We start from the raw sequence: 23,371 nt of genomic DNA on the forward strand, positions 1-23,371 counted from the left end.
TTCCGGCCAGTTGGCGAAAGTGGCCTGCAGCCTCGGGAGGCTCGCATGCGGGGGGCGTTCGGCTGGGCTTACCTATCTCTCCCACCCGCGGAACGGAAGGGAGGGTTACTACCTCCCACCATCAGGTGCCACTCACTGCTCTGAGCCTCGCGCAGGCGCAGCCTGTGGGGCGGAGACCCAAGGCCTCACAGCCAATCGCAGAAGTGGAGGGGCGGACCAAGAAGGCAGCCCCGCCTTCTCTCTCGCGTTTATTCCTCCCGCTCCTTTCCAGGTGCAGGATAGGCGGGGCGAAGGGCGGTGGGGCCGGAAGTGAGTTTTAGTAACCCGGAAGAGGAGTTCTTTCCTGGCTATAGTGTTGATATCTTCCAGCTGCTGCTTGTCCTGCGGCTGAGGATATCGTCGCGAAAGGATGGTGTGCGAAAAATGTGAGTTAAGGAGACTTCTCCGGGAGAAAGAGGCTAGGAGACCCTAATTCGAACTCCCCGGGGACTTTGCCCTTTTTTGTTTTTCCTTCCGCCACAGGCCTCTGACTAAGTCTCTGTCCTTCTGTCTTACTATTTGACCATTCCGGCCCCTCCCCAATGACCGTATAGTCCTGTATCTGTTGGATTCGGGGTGGTCCCAGTTTTGCTCCGTTTTGTCTATTTCGGTTGCTTCCCCTCGACCCCGTCTATCATCCTGTGCTGCTTCTTGACAGGCTCCCTCGCTTCACAGACCCTCAGGGTTGGAATGGATCTTAAATATCACTTCCACAACATCTGGAGTTGCTGGATTTAGCAAATAAAAGTACCGGACGCCCAGTTAAATTTGAATTTCAGGTAAACAACGAATAATTTTTAGTGTGAATATGTCCTATGCTGTATTTGAGACTTGGCCCTGTTTGCTGCTCCTACTACTATTAAGTGCTTTGTCCCAAAGCACGCACTTTTACAATATTCTTTACTGAAAATGTATTCTTGGTTTATCTGAAATTTAAATCTCACTAGGTGTCCTGTACTTTATCTAACAAGCCTAAATCAGGATCCCACCCACTGGCTTAAGTGCTGTTTGCATGAATGCCTAGAGTACTGAGGCACGGGGCTAGGAGAATCTTACCATCTTCAAAGAAGTCTCTGTAGTTTTCTCTGGCTTTTAGAGAAGTCTTTCCTCCTCATGGACTTCGCTGATGGCTCAGAATCTATAGAATTTTCCTGCAGTGCAGGTAGACCCGGGTTCCATCCCAGGTCCGGAAGATCACCTGGAGAAGGGAATGGCAACCCACTCCTGTATTCTTGCCTGGAGAATTCCATGGACAGAGCAGCCTTGCAGGTTACAGTCACTGAGGTCGCAAAGAGTCAGACAGGACTGAGTGACTAACACTTTCTTCCTTATAGTTGCCATTCAGTGACTCTAATGCCAACCCTTGAGAGTTCTAGAAAATATGATTTTTTGACTTCACATATTGTTTATAGGTTTAAAAAGAGCTGTCATATCCTCAAATATCTTTTTCCTACCGTTAGGTATGTCTGACTCTTCTGTAAAGATTCAAGTCCTCATATCCTGATAATTAACATGATCTGTTTTGTTTATATCCCCATAGTATATAAAACTTAGAACCCAGATGCCCGTGAGTTTGAATCAGAGTTTTTATATTAGGTGAAAGAATGACCATGGAATGGTTTCTTTATTAAATTTTCAGAGTACAGAAAATAATTTGGTGTTTTTATATTTGGAGCCTAGCATTAGGGAGGACCCTTCACAATAAAGCCTTAGCTTAGGTTTTAAACTTCATTTCCACTAACCTTTATATTCTTCACTTCAGCCAAACCAAACTGTTTTGTATGCCTGTATGTACATACCCTTAGTTTTCCATGCCTTTTCCCAGGATGTGTCCTTTATCCACATTACCTTCATCCTCTTTTCTCCTCTCTCTTACCAGTCCCATTGCCACTAACCCTCTCTATTGCCTTCCCCACAAAGGTTTCCTGGATTTCCCTGATCAAGATTATTTTTTTCTTCCATGAGATTTCTCCTAGCACTACAGTTCTGAATTGTTATACTGTTTATTTTCCAGCTTATATCTTAGTTGAATAGTTCTTAACTTTTGGGGGTGGTTCTCTGAGCCCTTTGAGAATGTGATGAAAGCTATGGACTTAATATAGTCTACTTAAAAATGAATATACAAAAAGTTTATGTATGGTTTTGTCTTATTCATATATCGTCTGTGGCCTACCTGTGAGACTCAGACTAAGGACTACTGTTAGGAAAATCAGTGTGCTATAAACACCTTGAAATCTAGACCTTTATCTAATTCATTTTACTTTTCTCTATACTTTATACAATGGCTTCTACATCAGAGATGCTTAGTAAATGTTTATAGAATGAATAGATTTATCAGATTTGTTTATACATGTACAGAGGAAGCCTATTATAAGCCATCCTGTTATCCACAAATTTTACTTGAGAGTCAGTTATCCATTACCCACAGTTAATATCTTAAGTCTCAGTTCAGTGGCCCTAAGCCCAACATTAACAGGCTTGTACATTGTGAGTGGTGATACCATTGTGAACTTTAGGCACAATGTAGTGTATTTATTAGATAATAAACACTAATCCCCCTTGTTTTTACTGTCTTTTTATAACAGGTGAAAAGAAACTTGGTACTGTTATCACTCCAGATACATGGAAAGATGGTGCAAGGAATACCACAGGTATTTTTCCTTTTAGAACATAGATATTGAATGAGATACTTCCTGTGAATAATGTTTTCATTTTCACATTATTTGTAAAATGAAATCTTGTTATACGTACAGCATACTTCATTTATTAAACATTAAAGAATACTAGATCTCCCAACTGTTTAATATATTCTTCTATTTCGTTCTTTCAGTGACATGTCAGGGTTCCTGATTTGGTAGAAAGGAAATAGCAGAAAAATGAATTTTAAGCAACGAGTGCATCATAGTGTTAATAATTGATTTGATTAAGCTTAATTAGGGTTAGTATCGAAAGCCCCTTTTCCTCACCTGATTTTATATTCTTGAACAAATTATTTAAATGTTTTCACCATCATAATCATTAATTACAGTGAGGATTTTTTTCAGAGGAAACAAAAAAATATTTTCACTATTCAGTGTCACTGGCACTAAAGTAGTGGTGTCTGGACTTTACATTAGATAGAGTAAATATAGACCCATTCCCAAAGTCCTACATTGAGTCTGAGGAATAAGATGATTGCTTTTTTTCCACCACCACACCCTGTCCCCCACCCCCAACCATGCTGTGAAGTTTGTGGGATCACAGTTCCCTGATTAGGGATCGAATCCACCCCCTTGGCAGAGTCTTAACCGTGGACTGCCAGGGAGTTCCTATAATGATTGCCTTTTATCCAAATTTTATTCTCCTAGTAAAAAATTGTTTTATTTTTAAGTAGTGTCTTTAAAACCTGGCTTTTAAATGAAGATTTTTGAAAATGTTGATATAGGCTAGTCTACCTGGAATGTTAGGTCCATGAGTTAAGGCAAACTGGAAGTGGTCAAACAGGAGATGGCAAGAGTGAACATCTACATTTTATGAATCAGTGAACTAAAATGGACTGGAATGGGTGAATTTAAGTCAGATGACCATCATATCTACTACTGTGGGAAAGAATCCCTTACAAGAAATGGAATAGCCATCATAGTCAACAAAAGAGTCCAAAATGCAGTACTTAGATGCAATCTCAAAAACAACAGAATGATCTTTGGTCATTTCCAAGACAAACCGTTCAGTATCACAGTAATCCAGGTCTGTGCCCCAACCAGTAATCCTGAAGAAGCTGAAGTTGAACGGTTCTATGAAGACTTACAAGACCTTCTAGAACTAACACACAAAAAAGATGTCCTTTTCATTATAGGGGACTGGAATGCAAAAGTAGGAAGTCAAGAAACACCTGGAGTAACAGGCACATTTGGCCTTGGGGTACAAACTGAAGCAGGGCAAAGGTTAGCAGCAAGAGAATGCACTGGTCAAAGCAAACACCCTCTTCCAACAATATAAGAGAAGGCTGTAGACATGGACATCACCAGATGGTTAGTACTGAAATCAGATTGATTATATTCTTTGCAGCCAAAGATGGAGAAGCTCTATACAGTCAGCAAAAACAAGACCGGGAGCTGACTGTGGCTCAGATCATGAACTCCTTATTGCCAAATTCAGACTTAAATTGAAGAAAGTAGGGAAAACGCTAGACCATTCAGGTGGACCTAACTCAAAACCCTTATGAATATACAGCAGAAGTGACAAAGAGATTCAAGGGATTAGATCTGATAGAGTGCCTTCAGAACTATGGACACAGTTTCATGACATTGTACAGGAGGCAGTGATCAAGACAATCCCCAAGGAAAAGAAATGCAAAAAGGCAGAATGGCTGTCTGAGGAGGCCTTACAAATAGCTGAGAAAAGAAGAGAAGCTAAAGACAAAGGAGAAAAGGAAAGATATACCCATTTGAATGCAGAGTTCCAAAGAATAGCAAGGAGAGATAAGAAAGCCTTCCTCAGTGATCAATGCAAAGAAATAGAGGAAAACAATAGAATGGGAAAGACTGGAGAACTCTTCAAGAAAATTAGAGATACCAAGGGAACATTTCAAGCAAAGATGGGCACAATAAAGGACAGAAATGGTATGGACCTAACAGAAGCAGAAGATATTAAGAAGAGGCGGCAAGAATACACAGAAGAACTGTACAAAAAAGATCTTCATGACCCAGATAACCATGATGGTGTGATCACTCACCTAGAGCAAACATCCTGGAATACAGTCATGTGGGCCTTAGAAAGCATCACTACGAACAAAGCTAGTGGAGGTGATGGAATTCCAGTTGAGCTATTTCAAATCCTAAAAGATGATGCTGTTAAAGTGCTGCACTTGATATGCCAGCAAATTTGGAAAATGCAGCAGTGGCCACAGGACTGGAAAAGGTCAGTTTTCATTCCAATGCCAAAGAAAGGCAATTCCAAAGAATATTCAAACTGCTGCACAATTGCACTCATCTCACACACTAGCAAAGTAATGCCCAAAATCCTCCAAGCTAGGCTTCAACAGTATGTGAACCATGAACTTCCAGATGTTCAAGCTGGTTTTAGAAAAGGCAGAGGAACCAGAGATCAAATTACTAACATCTGTTAGATCATTGAAAAAGCAAGAGAGTTCCAGAAAAAACATCTACTTCTGCTTTATTGACTACACCAAAACCTTTGACTGTATGGATCACAACAAACTGGAAAGTTCTTCAAGACATGGGAATACCAGACCACCTGACCTGCGTCTTGAAAAATCTGTATGCAGGTCAAGAAGCAACGGTTAGAACTGGACATGGAACAACAGACTGGTTCCAAATCAGGAAATGAGTATGTCAAGGCTGTATATTGTCACCCTGTTTTTTTAACTCATATGCAGAGTACATCATAAGAAACACTGGGCTGGATGATGCACAAGGTGGAATCAAGATTGCCAGGAGAAATATCAATAACCTCAGATATGCAGATGACACCCCCCTTATGACGAAAACTGAAGAAGAACTAGAGAGCCTCTTGATGAAAGTGAAAGAGAAAAGTGAAAAAGTTGGCTTAAAACTCAACATTCAGAAAATTAAGATCATGGCATCTGGTCCTATCACTTCATGGCAAATAGATGGGGAAACAATGAGAGACTTTATTTTTAGGGGCTCCAGAATCACTGCAGATGGTGAGTGCAGCCATGAAATTAAAAGATGCTTACTCCTTGGAAGAAAAGTTATGACCAACTGAAACAGCATATTAAAAAGCAGAGACATTACTTTGCCGTCAAAGTCTGTCTAGTCAAAGCTATGGTTTTTCCAGTGGTCATGTATGGATGTGTGAGTTGGACTATAAAGAAAGCTGAGCACAGAAGAATAGATGCTTTTGAACTGTTGTGTTGGAGAAGACTCCTGAGAGTCCCCTGGACTGCAAGGAGATACAACCTGTCCATCCTAAAGGAAATCAGTCCTGAATATTCAGTGGAAGAACTGATGCTGAAGCTGAAACTTCATTACTTTGGCCACCTGATGCGAAGAACTGACTCATTGGAAAAGACCCTGCTGCTGGGAAAGATCGAAGGCAGGAGGAGAAGGGGACAACAGAGGGTGAGATGGTTGGATGGCATCACCAACTCAATGTACATGAGTTTCAGTAGGCTCTGGGAGTTTGTGATAGACAAGGAAGCCTGGCATGCTGCAGTCCATGGGGTCACAAAGAGCTGGACACGACTGAGCAACTGAACTGAACTGATTGGTTAGAAATCAAAAGATGAACTTTCTAGTTGTTAAATGTTGCATGGCTATGTTATTATGTGAAATGTGTAGAAATAACCCACCTAGTGTGTGTATATTTCAATGCAGAAAGTGGTGGAAGAAAGCTGAACGAAAATAAGGCTTTGACCTCAAAAAAAGCAAGGTAGGTAAAAGAGCATCTGTAAAGCAGTCATAAATTTCCACTCTTTAATATTAAGTGTATTGGAACGAACTTGTTTTGCCTCATTCTGTTATAATAAAGCATAGACTTAGGTACTTCCCAGGGTGTATAACCAAGCTATCTGTTACATCCTATTGGTTTTACCCTGTTCTTTTCACTGTATCAATATATGAAGATATGTATTATTTTTATAATTTGACCAGAAAATAGTACTTATATTTTCTAGTTCTTAGTTTTTCTATGAATCACAGGCAGCAGACAAGTATGGACAGATCATGAGCTCTAAAGTCAGACATAAATTTGAATCTAGACTTGTTACTGTCTAGTTCTATAACCTTAAGCAAGTCAAAACAGTTCCTTAACTTTCCTGAACATTGCTTTTTTACCGAGGAATGGGGGTAAAAATGTCTCCTACCATAAAAACAATTTTTGACACCATGCTCTACTATATTCAGTTTTAAAAGCTCCATAAATTCTTCTAGCTGCCATCCATTTTCTTGCTTCCTTTTATAGCAGAAGTTTTCAAAAGCCGTATCTAGAGTACTTTCTCAGTGTCATTAAGTTATATTCAGCCTTCAGCCACTGTAGTCAGGCCTCTGTCTCTACCACACTCATAAACCTACTCTTGTCAAGATCACACATGACCTTTGAAACTGTTGGCTACTTCTCAGTTCTTACCTTTCTTAACCTTTCAAAAGTGTGCTGTCTCTCTCTCTTTTTTTTTTTGCAACCATTTATTCTCTTGGCTTTGAGATACCACATTCTCCTTTCCTCTTAACTCACTAACTGTTGCTTCTCAGTCCGCTGCTTCTAGACTCAATCCTAGACTTTTTTTTTTCCCATTTACAAATTTGCTATCTCTCCTCAAGTGACTTTGGTCCAACACCTTTAAATTCAAACTGTATGTTAATGACTTCCACATGCATATCTCATCCTGACTTTTCTGAACTCCAGACATATATCCAGTTGCCTCCTTGACTTTTCTAATTTGATGTTTGACAGGCATCCTCTTTTTCCTTCAGTTTAATCATAGTCTTCTCATCAAGGCTCTGGGGTTCAATCTACTTGTACAAACCAAAATTCCTCACTGATTTCTTCCATTTCATTCACTTCCCAAAGTCATTAGTGAGTTCTGTGGCTCTACTACCAAAAACTAACCTGAATCCACCTTCTTCTGTTCATCTCACTGCTATTACCCTCTTCTAAACCATCATTATTATTTCTTATTGAATACTGTAATAACTTCTGTCTCCCTGTTTCCTCTCTGATTCCCTATACTTCATTCTCATAATAATCAGAGTGGTTCCTTAAAAGATATGTAACTCCTTTGCTCAAAACTGTCCGTTGAGTTTCTTTTTACATTGAATAAAATCCAGGCCCCGTGCCATGTTCTCACAGGGTCCTTTATAGTCTGGCCCCTCCTACCTCTGTGACTTCCCATTGAGCCAACTCTTGAATCAGATTTACCAAGCCCACTCTCATTGGAAGAGGTTTTGCTTACTGTGCCCTCTTCCTAGAACTCATCCCTAAGAGCTCACATGGCTGGCTCCTTCTGGTTACTTGAGTTGCAGCTGAAATGTCATTTTTTCAGAGACAGTCCCTAATCAGCATCTAAACTAATGGTCTTCCTTCCTTCCTTCCTTCCCCTCCTGTCCACCACACTATCCTCTTTGAATTTTCTCTATAACAGGTATTACTATCTTAAAAGTGTGGTTGTCTCTTTACTTACTGTCTGTCTCCTCTCACAAATGTCAACTGGGTGAGGACAGAAGCTTTGTCAAGTTCATCTTTGGCTTTTAATAACAAAGCTTCTAATACATAAAGTGCCTTACACATAGAGGTGTTTATTAAATAATGAGTATAAAATAGCATAATAGACTTAAACTTCAGTACATTGTCTCATTGTGTATTGTTGACTGACATATTGATGTCTTCTAAGATCATTCAGTTATTATTGACCAAGTTGTTTCTTTTACAGAGCATACAGTTTTAGGTCCTTCTAGTTCCTTTATGCTCCCACACTTCCTTCAGTATCATTAATAAGTAGCTATTACTTTGGGGTATTTTAAATGTCTCATTTTGGGAAGTATACATAAGATTTCTGATATATTAAAATGTACATTTTAGAAAAAAATATGGTTCTAAGAAAAAGTAATCTGTAGACTTGTAGGTCCAAACAAATTGAACTTATTATTCAAAGGAAGAATCAGGTTCACTTTTAACTTCCCTTGTGGGAAGTAAAGTGACATTCTTTTGGATTTAGAAAAATTAACTTTTGAAAAATGAGCTATCATATTGTACCCAAGAGAAGAAACCAGGTCTGGACAGTGTTGGTATTTGGTATATGAGTTCAGTTACAAAAAGTTATTGCCAATTTGATGGGAAGTATTTCCTCTAAAATTATTCTGCACTGCAGTTACAGTAGGATGATATTTTCATTTAATAGAAACTTTTTTATCCAAAGAAGTTTACATCAGTTAATTGAAAATATCAGTTAAACTAGGCAATCATGAAGAGATACACATACCTTATTTTAAGTCAAAGCACATAACTGTACACATATTTCATCATTTTACATTGAGACAAGACTTTTTGAATATGAGTCTACTTTATCATTTGCCTTATATAAATCATAACCAGAATATATATTTTCAGTATCTTTAAAGTAGCTCAAGAACTGACACTTTTCAAGTGCCAAGTCCTTCCATTTAGAATTTTTTCTCAATTTTTAAGTTTTCTTACCCATGACTAATGCTGTAGCAGTTTTAATGATTCACTCTTTCCTGGTCATCCAATTCACTTAGTTTTTAATAGAATCAGTTACATTTTTTGTACTCTTCATTTCATGAGTTTCCATAATATTTAATTGTATCACATGAATAGATTGACAAATACAGCTATTATAAACAGGTTTGGGATTAAGTCCAGATGACTCTATAAGCATACAGCTTACATGGAAGGGGCAGAAGTGTGCAGGTATGTTAAGAGAGTAGCCAGTTAGAAGAGTGCTATGCCTATCAATTTTGTAGAGTTTTATAGAGGGATCAGAAAGCATAGATTAATCACATTTGTTGCTTAAGTGCGGTTATTTAAGGGTATTTCTATTGTACATTTTTCTTTTTAAAAAAAAATCTCTAGATTTGATCCATATGGAAAGAATAAGTTCTCCACTTGCAGAATTTGTAAAAGTTCTGTACACCAACCGGGTTCTCATTATTGCCAGGGCTGTGCCTACAAAAAGGGTGAGTTTCTCTTAATACCACTTTTATGTTCATATCAAAATACTTCTTTTGATACTGATTTGAATAACACAGTAAAAGAGTAGCCCTTCATAAATCTTATTTGTCAGATAAATGTCCTTTTTTCTAAGGCAAAATATACAGAACTTGTCATAGTTAAAAGTATATATGTTTTCTCTTTTCTGATGGTGTTTTTTTTTTTTTTTACCTTCAGCAGTGACTTAAACCAAATCATTGGTATTAGTTAAATATTTGATTGATATAATTAGTTGTTGTTAGCATTTGATTGCTTACATGAGTTTTCTGTTTGTTTTTAGGCATCTGCGCTATGTGTGGAAAAAAGGTTTTGGATACCAAAAACTACAAGCAAACATCTGTTTAGGTGTATTGAAGTTTCTGATTTTCTGTATGATCTTACTTTTTGCTTTGAATTTTCAAGGCACAACTTAGATGTTCAAGTTACAAAATAACATGTCTTAAGACAATTAAACCAGGGAAGTAGACTGGTATTCTTTCTTTTGCTGTCAAGAAGGTCAGCAGCAATGTAACTAGTTTTCTGCCATAAGCTTTATTTTCTTTACAAACATCTTATTTAACTGGAGTAAGTAACAAATCTAACAAAACTATTTTCCTAGTTCTGTATGCACTTTTTAATTTATCATTACTCATATAATTTTTATTCTTTTTCCCTCTACATTATAGATATTGCAAAAGAAGGAAGCTATTGATACATGGCTTTGAATTTGGCATTCAGACTTGTAGTCCTTCCCTCATTCCCTGTTGGTTGTGTAGCTTTAGAATCAGCCGTTCCTTAATTAATTGCAGCATCATAGGACATTTAAATATCTGAGTCCATTGTTGTTTAATAGTTCCTTAAATAAATTATCCCAGACCCAAATTAAACAAAAGTTGTTTTTATGTTATTTTTTATTCATTTGTGAAGCCGAAGTGCTTTCATATGAGAACAGGAACTCAAGGGACAACCCACATGTGTCCAAAAAAATACACTGGATTTCAGAAAAACACATATCACCTTGAATTCAGAAGCCAGAAGAACATTGCGCATCCATAATGATGTATAGTGAATGAATCACCATTATTTGGGAAAGTGCTTTGAAGCAGACACCAAACATTTTTTTAACCTCCTCTTCTTTTCCCTCCCCCACTAAAAATAAATAGACAAAGCAAACATTTTGACTCTTTTTTAAAATATATATTTAATATAGACTGCTAAAAGACTGCTTTGAGGTTTCTTTTTTTTAACTATAGTGTAGTTGATTTACAGTGTTGTGTTAATTTCTGCTGTGGACAACAGAATGATTCAGTTATACGTATATATACATTGTTTGTTAAATCCTTTGCCATTATGGTATATCGCAAGATATACAGTTCCCTGTGCTATGCAGTAAGACCCTGTTGTTTATCGGTTCTGTGCATCTGCTAACCCCTAACTCCCAATCCATCTCCCCACCCCGACAGCCCCCTTGGCAGTCACAAGGCTGTTCTCTTTGTCTGTGAGTCTGTTCTGTTTCTTAGATAGGTTCGTTTGTGTCATATTTTAGATTCTGCCTTTAAGTGAAATCATATGGTATCTGTCTTTCTAACCTCACTTAGTACAGTAATTTCTAAGGCTGTCATGTTAATTGGACATTATTTCATTCTTTTTATGACTGAGTAATATTCCATTGTATGTGTCAGTCTTTTGAATTGTAGTTTTGTCTGAATATATGCCCAGGAGTTGGATTGCTGGATCATATGTTAGTTCAATTTTTAGTTCTTTGAGGAACATTCATAATGTTTTCCTTAGTGACTGTACCAACTCATATTCCTACAGTGTAGGCGGGTTCCCTTTTCTCCATACCCTTTCTAGCGTTTGTTATTAGTAGACTTTTTAATGATAGCCTTTCTGACTATGGTACTTCACTGTAGTTTTGATTTGCTTTTCTCCAATAATTAGTGACGTTGAACATCTTCTCATGTGCCTGTTGGCCATCTGTATGTCTTCTTTGGAGAAGTGTCTAGGTCTTCTGCCCATTTTTTGATTGTGTGGTTTGGGCTTTGTGTTGAATTACATGAACTGTTTGTGTGTTTTGGAAATAAAGCACTTGTCAGTCACATCATTTGTAAATATTTTCTCTGAGTCTGTAGGTTGTTCTTTTCATTTTGTATATGATTTCCTTTGTTATACAAAAGCTTATAAGTTTGATTAGGTCCAGTTGGTTTAATTTTGCTTTTGTTTCTATTGCTTTGGTAGACTGATCTAAGAAACATTGGTGCGGTTTATTTCAGAGAATGTTTTGCGTGCATTCTCTTTTAGGAGTTTTATGGCATCAGCATCACGTCTTATTAAGTGTTTAAGCCATGTTGAGTTTATTTTTGTGTGTGGTGAGCGGGTATGTTCTGACTACATTGATTCATGTGCAGCCGTCCAACTTTCCCTACTTGCTGAAGAGATTGTCTTTTTTCCATTGTATATTTTTGCCTCCTTTGTTGAAGATTAATTGACCATAGGTGTGTGAGTTTATTTCTGGCCTGTCTGTTCACTTTCAGGTTTCAGACAAATCCCTGTCTTTTGCTGCCTTTAGAGGTACAGGACTTCTGCTTTTCAAACAAGCTTACTGTGGGAGGCCAAAAAAAGTATTCCCCATTGCCAAGTGTGGTATAAAGTGTATCACTGTAAAATGGTAGACTAGATACAATGATGATACAATGGTATAGGTACCACATTTTTATGTTTTAAAATTACTGTGGAAAGTATTTAAAGTTTTAACTGTTTAATTTTATCTATAAGGTTTTTCCCCCCTAGGATACATTCTTATTCTTACCCAGAAAGATCACAGCAATAATGAAAAATATAATAACAATAGCTCTGAGGGCAAGAAGTATCTTCTCATGCTTTAATTTGGGATTTTAAGCTAAACTCAACACAAGGGATACATAATAGGACCTGATTAAGAGAGTGACCCAGATCCATTAAAAGCTGCATTTGTCAACTTTGGGAAAGTACATCAAGTATCAACTGGGATGTGGATTTCCACAACTCATATTTCCTATTCATGCCTGACTAGCCTTCTACTGTAAATGATCCAATGGCCAGACTCAGGTTGTTCCGTGAAGATATTTGTCAGTGTTATACCTCAGAGTAGTGTAAGTGTTATAAACCCTCATATTGTAGAAATAACAATGTGACTGCCGTAAGTTGAATAGAAGTTATTAAAAGAGGAAGAAAGTCCCAAAATAAAACATAAACATAAAATATTTTTAAAAGAAATTAAAAAATAGAAAATATAACATTAAGATGACAGGATTAAGATCACATCTAGCCTTTATCAAGTTAAATAACATTTTTTAAAAAATCTCAGATTGTATTTAATGTATGTATGTCAGAAACAAATACCAACAGAAAATTTCTTAAGTACTTTCACTTATTAAAATATGCAGCCATCAAAATAATACAAGATTTATGTATTTGTGCAGAAGTTTATGTATACAAATGGAAAACATCTGAAAGCCACTGATACGGTTTTCTCTGTGGAATAGAATTAAGGGTTGAGAAAAGAGAGACTTAGCCCTTTACAGCCTCATGCCAACTACCTAGTGCTTTTTAGCTTCTAATCCCTTTACCTGGGGGAACAGGAGAGTACTAATAATTTTAGTATCCTAGAAATATATATTTACATGCATAGATACATATTTATTTTTTGAGAATTTCAGGCAGAAGAAATGTGTACATTGTTCTGCACTTCAGCTTGTTAATGTTTCTATTTGCTTTACCATTTTCTGTCTCCTTACACATTTTTTTGACCACATGATGAATACATTGCAGAAACCACACCCTTTAATACTACATATGTACTTCATAAGAGCAAGCATGTGAAGTATGGTTATCAAATTCAGGAATTTAACATTAATATTTTCTTTTTCTAATTTTTTTTATTTTTTAAACATTAATATTTTCATCTAATCTATAGTCCTTGTTCCAGTTCCATTTGTTGTCCCATTGGTGAATTTTTTTACAGCTACGGGATCTAACCCAGGATCATATGTTAGATTATCTTCACTCTAATCTGGACCAGTTCTTCAGCCTTTCCTTGTTTTTTATAGTATTTATTTGGAGAATACAGGACAGTTAAAGTATAGATTATCCTTCAGTTTGGGTTTTTCTGATTCTGTCTCATGGTTACATTTGGATTATACAGTGTGGGCTGAAATACTGTGAATGATGTGTCCTTTCAGTGTCATATCCAGGCTCTCAGAATGTCCCCTCGCCTCTTATTGGTGATGTTAATTTTATCATGTGAGTAAGATGTTGTCCAGTTTCTCCACTGTATAGTTAGTTACTGTTTTAACTTTTGCAATTAGTAGATAATTTGAGACCCAGGTTGATTGATGTTCTATTTCTTGTCAAACCTTCCCCTCCTAGATTTAGCATCTTTTGATAATTCTTGTCTGAATAAACTTTTACTGTGATGTTTACAAAATTGTGATTTTTCTACCTACATTATTCTTTCTAGATTAATTAGTTGTCATACTACTCTAAAGAAGAGGTTTCCCTTTATCTATTTATCGTAAGTGTAGAATAAATGCTTTTTTTCTGACCACTTGAATATTACTTACAGGTGATTCCTCTTTACCCCAAATAAGTGTGTATTCTCTAAGAATAAGGATATTTTCTTATGTAACTACAGCATAATTATCAAAATCAGAAAATTAGTGTTAATACAGTATCTAATATATTCCACATTTCACTGGTTGTTCCAGTAATGGTCGGGGAGAGGGGCAGGGGTGAATTGGTCCAGGATTCAATCCAGAATAACGCATTCCATTTAGTTGTCAAGTCTCTAGTCTCCTTCAGTCTGGAGCAGTTCTTCAATCTGTCTCAGAAATGTCAAGGGCGTGAAAAATATAGACTACTTACATATATGAAGTGTCCCTTAATTTGAGATTTTCCGATGTTTGTTTATGATTAAATTGAGTTTTTATCTTTTTGGCAAGAGTACCATAGAAGTGACAGTGTCCTTTTCAGTGCATCGAATCATGGTATTGGTTGTTCCATCACAAGCTGTTTGTTTTGATTGCTTATTTTTGGTGGTATCTGCTAGATTTTTCCAATGTAAAGTTTCTAATTTTTTTAAGTTAGCAAGCATTTTGTGGGCAGATACTTTGAGACTGTAAATATTCTGTTTCTCAGCAAACTTTCATACACTAAGTTTAGCATCCAGTGATGCTTCTTGGTTGAATTGTTAACTGATAGCTGCCAAATGATAGTTTTCCAGTTCTATCATTCCCCCACATTTATTAGTTGGCATTCTATTATAAAGAGAAGATGCCTTTTCTCACTTCTTTTCGTATGAACTCATAAATTCCTATTTTATTCATCTGTTACTCTCATTTGTTTTAATGTCAAATTGTTCCATATTTGGTCAGTGGAGACCTTTTAGGCTGGCTTCTGAGTCTTTTTGACATGTTTTTATCATTCTTTGAGAAATTTCTTACTCTCCAGCACAAAATGTTCCAAGTTTATCTTGTTGTTTTCCCTTCACCCATCCTTGGAATCAGCCATTTTTCCAAAGATCCTTAGTTTTTTTTAGTGGACAATGGTGTTTAGAAACTAAGATCTAGACCTGCTGGCTTGTCATTGCTTATAGGGCCCTTCAACAGAAAGAACTAAGAAACATTTACCAGAAATCACCAGTTTCTCTAATACCTTCAATTCCAAACCAACCCCACAGGGTTCTTTCTTGCCTTTACCCATTTAATATTTGTATCTTCTTCCACAGCAAGAACCTGGGTCTCCAGCATCATTATTGCAGAACTCTGAATTGTTTAATACTGCTCATGTATTTTGCAATTAAAAATTGTTTCTTAAAAAAAGTTTCTTAAAAATCTAAGTAAGCCAACAGAATAATACATGTGAATGTCGTTCTTCAATATGTTAGTGCAGGAAAAAAGCTTGGGAACTTTTGTGCTTATGCTGCCTCCCAGATAAATTTGGTAAGTGAATAACTGGAACTAAATACTTGTTTCAATTCACCTAACATTTATTGAATCTATACTATGTTCTCATCCCTAATCAGACTACTTTTATTGGCTCCAAGTTTTTTGCTCATAACCATCAGCAAGACTGTGATAAACAACCTATCAATTAATATAGTATTGTAAGGTACAAAGAAAATATATTGAAAGAATAGTAACTAAAGAGAGAGACCGTTTCAAAAACAGCAATTCTAGCAGAAAAAAAGGAACTCGACTAAGGTGATACTCAGAGAATGGAAATGAAGGGACAGATTCGGATGACCTGTTAAAAGATTTGACTGCCTTGTTGACTAAATGAGGAAATGAGAAGTTGAGTTATAGTGGGTCTCCTTTATATGTTCTAATAGTAAGTTCCTCCACCAGAGGGCAGTGGTGTTCTTTCTTGGTTTTTAATTTTCCATCATGCTATAAAAGATTTGCAGTTTTAGACGTACAGATCAAATAGGTGGACTTAAGTCTCCAACAACATTGTGAAAAGATAGGCAGAGAAACTTAGTCATACAATAAAAATACTGGAAGCCATTTATTTACATGTATATATATTCATTTAAGTATATAAAATTTCTGTGTACCTATCAACTGGCAGGAAATAATGATGATTCTTAGAGCCCAGAAACAAAGAAAAAGAAGTCCAAAATGTACATTAGTACCAAAGCCCATGCTTGCCTTAAAAGAATTATCTTCTAACCTGTCAGTGTCTAAAACCTACTTAAAGCATCATGTGCATAGACGACAAAGCCCTGGACTTGAACAAGGTGGAAAGGTTAGATCAGACATAGGTGCATAAAGCATGGATCCCTACAAGACAGTGTTTTCAGTGTATTTACTATAAAACCCCTTGCAAAAAGGCAGTCGGAATATGTTTTTATCCTAGCTTTAGCCTTGGGGGAAGACATGGGGAAGAAAATTAAAATCTCTCCTTAAGAACAAGGATGAGATAGACATTTTTAGGCAAGCAGGTGAGTTTAAACCAACCAAATCCTCAGTAGAGGACATTCGAAAAGGCATATTTCAGGAAGAAGAAAGTGAGCTCAAAAATTAATGAAATACAAGAGAGAATGGTCAGTTCCATAAAATGATAAATATGCAGCTAAGTATAGACAAACATTGATTATGAAGCATGTTAACATGTAGTTTGTGGAGTTAATAACTAAAATACTGGAAAATAATAAAATAGTTGATCAGATTAAGTCCTCAAGAAGAAAAAGATGTTGACAGATTTTCAACTTGGTTAAGTTAAAAAATACATTTTAAAGCAATACAGGTTAAAATTTCTTAACAGAATAAAATAAACAGCATATTTTCCAAACTGAGGTATATAGAGTAAGGGAAAATATATCAATCCAAAAGAAGTCAAAAAAGGAGAGTGCTTGGAAAAGACGTTTAGAAAACAAAAGGAGCAAAGTAATATGGAGGAAATAAATTCAAATGTATCTCTAACACAAATGATGTGAATATACTAAATTTTCCAGTTAAGGGAAACAAATTGTCACATTTCTTTTAAAGTTCCAGCCATATGCTGAATGTGCATTTATAGTAAAATGATGGGAAAGTATACCAGGCAAATATTAATTAAAAGAAAACTGATGTGGCTATAGTAATATAGAGAAAGAAAATCTTAAGGTCAGAAGCATTACTAGAGGAAAAAAAGACCATTACATACTGATAAAAGGTTCAAGTTTCCAAGAAGATAAAAACAAGTCTTGTTGTATACTGCTGATATCTTCAAAATATATAAAGGAAGAATTGACAAACTGTTGTAGTGAAAGGTTTTATATACTTCTTGCACTAATTGATCAAACAGCCGAAATATTAAAAATTCAGTAAGATTTGAACAGTACAATTAATAACTTGATCTAATGGACACAGAAAAGATCATCTCAGTAACTGAATAATATGCATTGTTAAGCATACAACCATTAGCAAAAAATCATGTACTAAGCCATAAGACATATGTCAACAATTTTCAGAGATTTGATACCAGAAAGACCAACGTCTAATCATAACACAGGTTAGAAATCAACAACAGAAAGATAATTTTTTTTAGAGTGTGTATAGTCGGCCCTCTATCCTTGGGTTCTGCATCCACAAATTCAACCAACCACGGATTGAAAATATTCCCCCCAAAATTTCCAAAAAGGTCTGAAAAGCAAAATTTGGATTTGCCATGTGCTGGCAACTATTTAGACAGCCTTTACACTGTATTTAAAACTATTTACATAGTATTATAGGCATTATAAGTAATCTAGAGATGATTCAAAGTATATGGTAGGAAAGCTGTGCATAGTTTATATGGAAATACTACACCATTTGATATAAGGGACTTGAACATCTGCAAATTGTGGTGTATTGCGGGGGGTGGTCCTGAAAACAGTCCCCTGCAGATACGGAGGAACAACTGTATTTGGATAAAACATGCTTCTAAATAACTGAGTCCAAACAGTCATTGTTGAATTAGAATTTACTTAAGATCAAATAATAATTATCAAAACGTGGGATACAACTAAAGTGAAATTCAGAGGGTTGTGTATAGCTTTAAATGCTTATCTAGAAAGAAAAGAAAGTCTGACAGTGAGCTAAGAATTGAAGTTAGAAAACAAATCCAAAGAAAGTAAGGGTAAGGAATTAATAAAAATAAGATTATAAATGAATCACATGTAAAACTAAGGTACAATAGGAAATGAATAGAGCTCAAAAATTCATTCTTTATAAAGACCAGTACTCTAAAACCTATAGCAAGATTGATTTTAAAAAAATCAGAAACAGACAATTTTAATAGATATTAGAGCTTAATTCTAGATACAGCAAAGAAAAAGAATACCGTGGACACATGTCAGTATATTTGAAAAATAGATTAAATGGATATTTTCCTATAAAAATAATGATTGAAATTGACAAGAATAAATTTAAAACCTGAAAGATCCTATAGTAACTAAAGAAATTTTATCAGGAATCAAACATAAGAATGAGATAATTTTGCAGGTGAATTATACCAAAATTCTATTAAGTGATTCCAGACTTTACACAAACCTTTTCAAACGAGAAAAAGTGGGACTACTCAACTCACTTTATGAGGCTAGTATAACCTTGTTACCCAAATCAGGCAAGTACTGTAAAGAAAAGAAAATTACAGAGCATTATCAGTCATGAGCAAAGATGGAAAATGTTAGAAAACTAATTGCTCAATTCTTAACAGTTGATAATATTTTGTGACCAATACAGGTTTATCCCAGAAATGCAAGATTGGCCAACATAAGTATTTTTATTTGGGCTTCCCTGGTGGCTCAGATGGTAAAGAATCTGCCTTTTTATTTATTTGGCTGTTCTGGGTCTTAATTGCACCACATGTGATCTAGTTTCCTGACCAAGGATCAAACCCAGGCCCCCTGCGTTGTGAGTGCAGCCTTTACCACTGGGCCACCAAGGAAGTCCCTCACCATTTCTGTTCACATTGTACTAGAGATTCTAGCCAGTGCAGTTAAACAAGACAAAGAGGAAAAAAGTATAGAGGTCAGAAGGAAGAAAGCAAAACTAATTGTTTGCAGTATTTCAGTGTGTTGTGGCTCTCCAAAGAACCCCAATGAATTATTACACTGAATAAAGAGTTTATGCAATTTACTGCTAAGGCGATAAGTATACAAAAGCAGAATGCATTTAAGCATACCAGCAAAAACTATATGTCATTTGAAAATATATATAATAGAAACTATATAAAAATAAATATAACAAAAGGTGTCCAAGTCTTTTTGGAGAAAGTTATAAAATTTATTGAACAAGACAGAACTCAGCAAGCTGATAATAAAGTTTATATGGAAGAGCAAAGAGCCAAAAGACACTTTTAATGATAAATAAGTTGGAGGGACTTGATGTACCAAATATCAAAGTTTGTTATAAAACTGAATTATTAGGACAGTATTATACCAGCACAAAGACAGAAACAGAGCAACTAAGAGTAGATGAATACATGTGTGGAAAGGTGGCATGTGACGCAAGTGGCGTTATAAATCAGTGGGGAAATTCTTCAGTAAATTAAAACTGGATCCTTGTAAGCAAAAGTCAAATCCAGGACTTAGATGTGAAAGGCAGTCCTGTTGTCCAATGTCAGAAAACAGTTTTCTAGACTTGTCTGGATTCCTAATTGTTTGGTCCTGGTAGTCCATCATGGTCATAAGTGGGAGGCAAGTGTAGTTTTGTAGTTTTTTTCTTCCCGAAGTCTCTGTTTCCTCCATGTTGCTTTTATCTGTTTGTTTAGGTCTCTGTTCTTGTTTTCCTCGAGTGTCTGGTCTTTTTGTCTTTCTTGGGGAGACTTGGAAACTCTGCTCACGTTGGTAGAAGTTGACTATGAATTTCATGTAAGGCAGAGGTTATCAGCTGTTAACACTACGGATGTTTTAGATTGGGTAATCGTTTGTTGTAGGAGGCTTTTCTTGTGCATTGTAGGATATTTTAGCAGCATCCCTAACCTCTACCCTTTAGATGCTAGAACCCCCCACCCCACCAAGTTTTGTGAAAATAAAAAATGTCTCCAGACTTTGCCATATGTGTCTTAAGTTTAGATCACTGATTTGGGGTGATCTATCTAAGGTATTTGCAAAGGGACTCCTAAAGTCAGTATATTTAGATATTTCTTTTTGAAATGATCTTACTCTGCACAGATTAGTCCTCCAGTTTCTCTTGGTTGAAGGATAAAGTGTCAGAAGCAGCAGAAAGTCTTAGTATTCAATATATATGCATCCACTTATTTTTCTTGTTTTAAGTACCACCCACCCTCAACCATGACTGGTTTTCCTCCAACCAGAATCCATCTGTTTTCCCATCTCTGAAGCCTAAACCTCTAGACTTTGGCCAAAGTGTGGGAGGGGTGATCAACCAGTGATGTGGAGTATGGGAAGAGGAGAAATCCAGGAAGCTACCTGATCCTCAGACAGCCTTAATTCAACCAGTCTTCCTTATTTCAACACCCCATTTAACCCCTCTTCTGGAGATGCCATCAATCCTTGAGTTTGTTGAGGATTCTAGAGTCCAGTAGTCATATATGGATATGATAGTTGGACTATAAAGAAAGCTGAGCACCAAAGAATTGATGCTTTTGAACTGTGGTGTTGGAGAAGACTCTCAAGAGTCCCTTGGACAGCCAGGAGATCCAACCAGTCCATCCTAAAGGAAATCAGTCCTGAGTATTCATTGGAAGGACTGATGCTGAAGCTCCAATACTTTGGCCACCTTATGTGAAGAAGTGACTCATTAGAAAAGACCCTGATGCTGGGAAAGATTGAAGGTGGGAGGAGAAGAGGATGACAGAGGATGAGATGGTTGGACAGCATCACTGACTCAGTGGACATGAGTCTGAGCAAGCTCCAGGAGTTGGTGAAGGACAGAGAAGCCTGGCGTGCTGCAGTCCATGGGGTCGCAGAGTCGGATACGACTGAGCAACTGAACTGAACTGAGAGTGCTTATACAATTTGTCTTCACTTAATGTCAGCTTACTAACTTACTCGTGGTCTCTCAAAGTTTGCCAAGTCCGTTACTATTTGTCTGTTTTCTACTCCAAAATTTGGTTCTTTTGGTATCTTCTTTCACTCTATTTATCCTTAGGATTTATGCCACCCCTTTATTGTATTTTTATGTGGGGAAATTGAGAAGGATGAAAACTAGATGTGTTTCATTCCACTGTCTTTATCCAGAAGCTTCAATTTTATGTACTTTTAATACTTGTCATGTTCCTAATTGTATTCAGACACTTACCCTTTGGAATGTGGACTATCAGTTGGAAGAGAACAGATACAGCCTTTTTTTCTTCCCATCCATTCTTATAGATAATATTATAATTGGGAAGTAGGAATGAAGAGAAAGATGTTAACAGAGCTTATTGGAGATTAACTGGTTGAAATTGAAGTTCATCTTGAAGGGTTATGGGAGATACGAATGCAATAAACAAGGTGGGATCAGATTATGAAGCCTAAAAGACTGGTTTGTTGAAATCATATTGAATCCAGGAGGTAGTCAGAAAGCACTATGGACTTTTTAATCTGGAAAGTTATTTGATGAAAGTAGATTTTATAAATATTAATCTCAGAGCTCTGACAACAGATGGAGAAGAATAGGGAATGAGGAGAGGCAAAGGAGCCTTCCAGGACTGTGGCTGAAATTCAGATAGAGTGATAAACTGGGCCACAGTGGGAAGCATGGGAATGGAAAGGACAGACTTAAAAGTCACTGGCAGGGAAAATTTGATTGTTACCTCCAGCAGGTACAGAAGTTAGATCACAGTCAGATGTATGGAATCTTCCATTCATGGGTGGTAGATCTGAAAACACCAAATAAAATGTCATTTGTGGCAAGAAATGTGCCTGGTTGAGCACCACATGCTTTACTGAGAAAAGGCCCAATCAAGACAAATCAAGAAAAGGGAAAGAGAGGCTATTATAAATTCACAGAGTGGTTGCACTGGAATATCAAGATTCCTGAAGAACAGCCAGTCCTCTGGAACTGGAAACAGAAACGCTTTCTCTTTTTTACTTCTGCTTTTATAGTGAACACATCTGGCACAAGGACCACAAAGGGCCATTCTAATTCCCGAGGTCATGTGACCTTTCTGGCTTCGTCTCTACCACCAGCTATTTCTTCCCTCTAGTGTTTCAGTTCAAACTACTGAAGGAGAATTAGGGCCCAGCTCTACGTTTCAATTCAGGGTACACGTTACACATGCCTGAGCCTCAGTGGCCAGTAGTGACAGACGATGGGTTGTGCTGTCCATTCAACAGCAACTACAAATGTGGCAGGCACATTGATTTGCCCAGACAAAAGAGTTGTTTTAATGAATCTGAATTAGAACAGAAATGAAACTTTTTGGTGTACAATTTTGCCCTTTGAAGTTGGTGTCAGCTACAGCATCCCCAAGCTACCTTATAAAGCTACCATGAGTGGTGGAAATGTGAAAAGACTGGGATTGACTTAGTGTGCTTATTCCTTCTGTGTAAGTAGTTTGCACTTCAGACTAACAACTCTCTGAATCCAGCACCAGGTCTGCTGCTTGCAAGCCAACTAGCCTCATGACAGCACCTCGTCCAGATTTGCTTATGTAATGTTTGTAGAAAAAGGGCACAGTTTGCTGACAAATGGACCAATACACCCCCATCTCAGCCCTACAGAAACTGATCTGCTGAGGTGCTCCAGGAAACTTGTAATTCTTTCAAATGAGCTTGCAGTTTTTCTACATCTATGTAGTTGTTCAAGAGTTAGCAAACTATGACCCACAGACTAGTTGCCTGCTTTTGTGTATACATTTTTATTGGAACACAGTTATGACTATTCATTAATAGAATGTCTGTGGTTGCTGTTGTGGTACAACAGCAGAATTGCAAAGCTAAAATATTTACTACCTGACCCTTCAAGAAAAATTTTGCTGACTCTTGTTCTAGATAGTTCTAGAAATGATCAGCATTTTGGGAAAAATCTTGAGTAGATATAAAAGGTTAGTGGCTGCACAGTAGTGGTACAATGTTTTCCCATGCTGCTACTTTTATTGTTTCTTAATTCCTTCATCACCTTATGGGCCACATTTGGCCAGAAGTCTGTCAGACATCTCTCAGGGTTATCTTACTGGCCTAAACTAAAGCTCATGTTATTCTATACTGATGGATTAA

General features: G+C 36.8%; 1 protein-coding gene across 6 annotated transcripts; it reads left to right on the top strand.

Annotated features, from left to right (window-relative positions):
• The first annotated feature begins 255 nt into the window (after positions 1-255).
• On the top strand, positions 256-21,675 carry CRIPT (CXXC repeat containing interactor of PDZ3 domain). Of its 6 annotated transcripts, XM_070477780.1 has the most exons (6): positions 267-425; positions 2,625-2,690; positions 6,357-6,432; positions 9,589-9,692; positions 10,007-10,071; positions 20,524-21,675. In XM_070477780.1, exons 1-5 carry the CDS (start codon positions 410-412, stop codon positions 10,069-10,071), a joined length of 327 nt encoding a protein of 108 aa, XP_070333881.1. In that variant the 5' UTR covers positions 267-409; the 3' UTR covers positions 20,524-21,675. The 6 variants fall into 6 exon arrangements, with proteins under 6 accessions (XP_070333902.1, XP_070333891.1, XP_070333897.1 ...); XM_070477801.1 differs by lacking the exon at positions 9,589-9,692 and having other exon boundaries at positions 256-425; XM_070477774.1 differs by lacking the exon at positions 20,524-21,675 and having other exon boundaries at positions 269-425; positions 10,007-11,804.
• Positions 21,676-23,371: the final 1,696 nt, after the last annotated feature.

This window comes from Odocoileus virginianus, chromosome 2, assembly GCF_023699985.2.
Source record: "Odocoileus virginianus isolate 20LAN1187 ecotype Illinois chromosome 2, Ovbor_1.2, whole genome shotgun sequence".
NCBI classification, from domain to species: domain Eukaryota; kingdom Metazoa; phylum Chordata; class Mammalia; order Artiodactyla; family Cervidae; genus Odocoileus; species Odocoileus virginianus.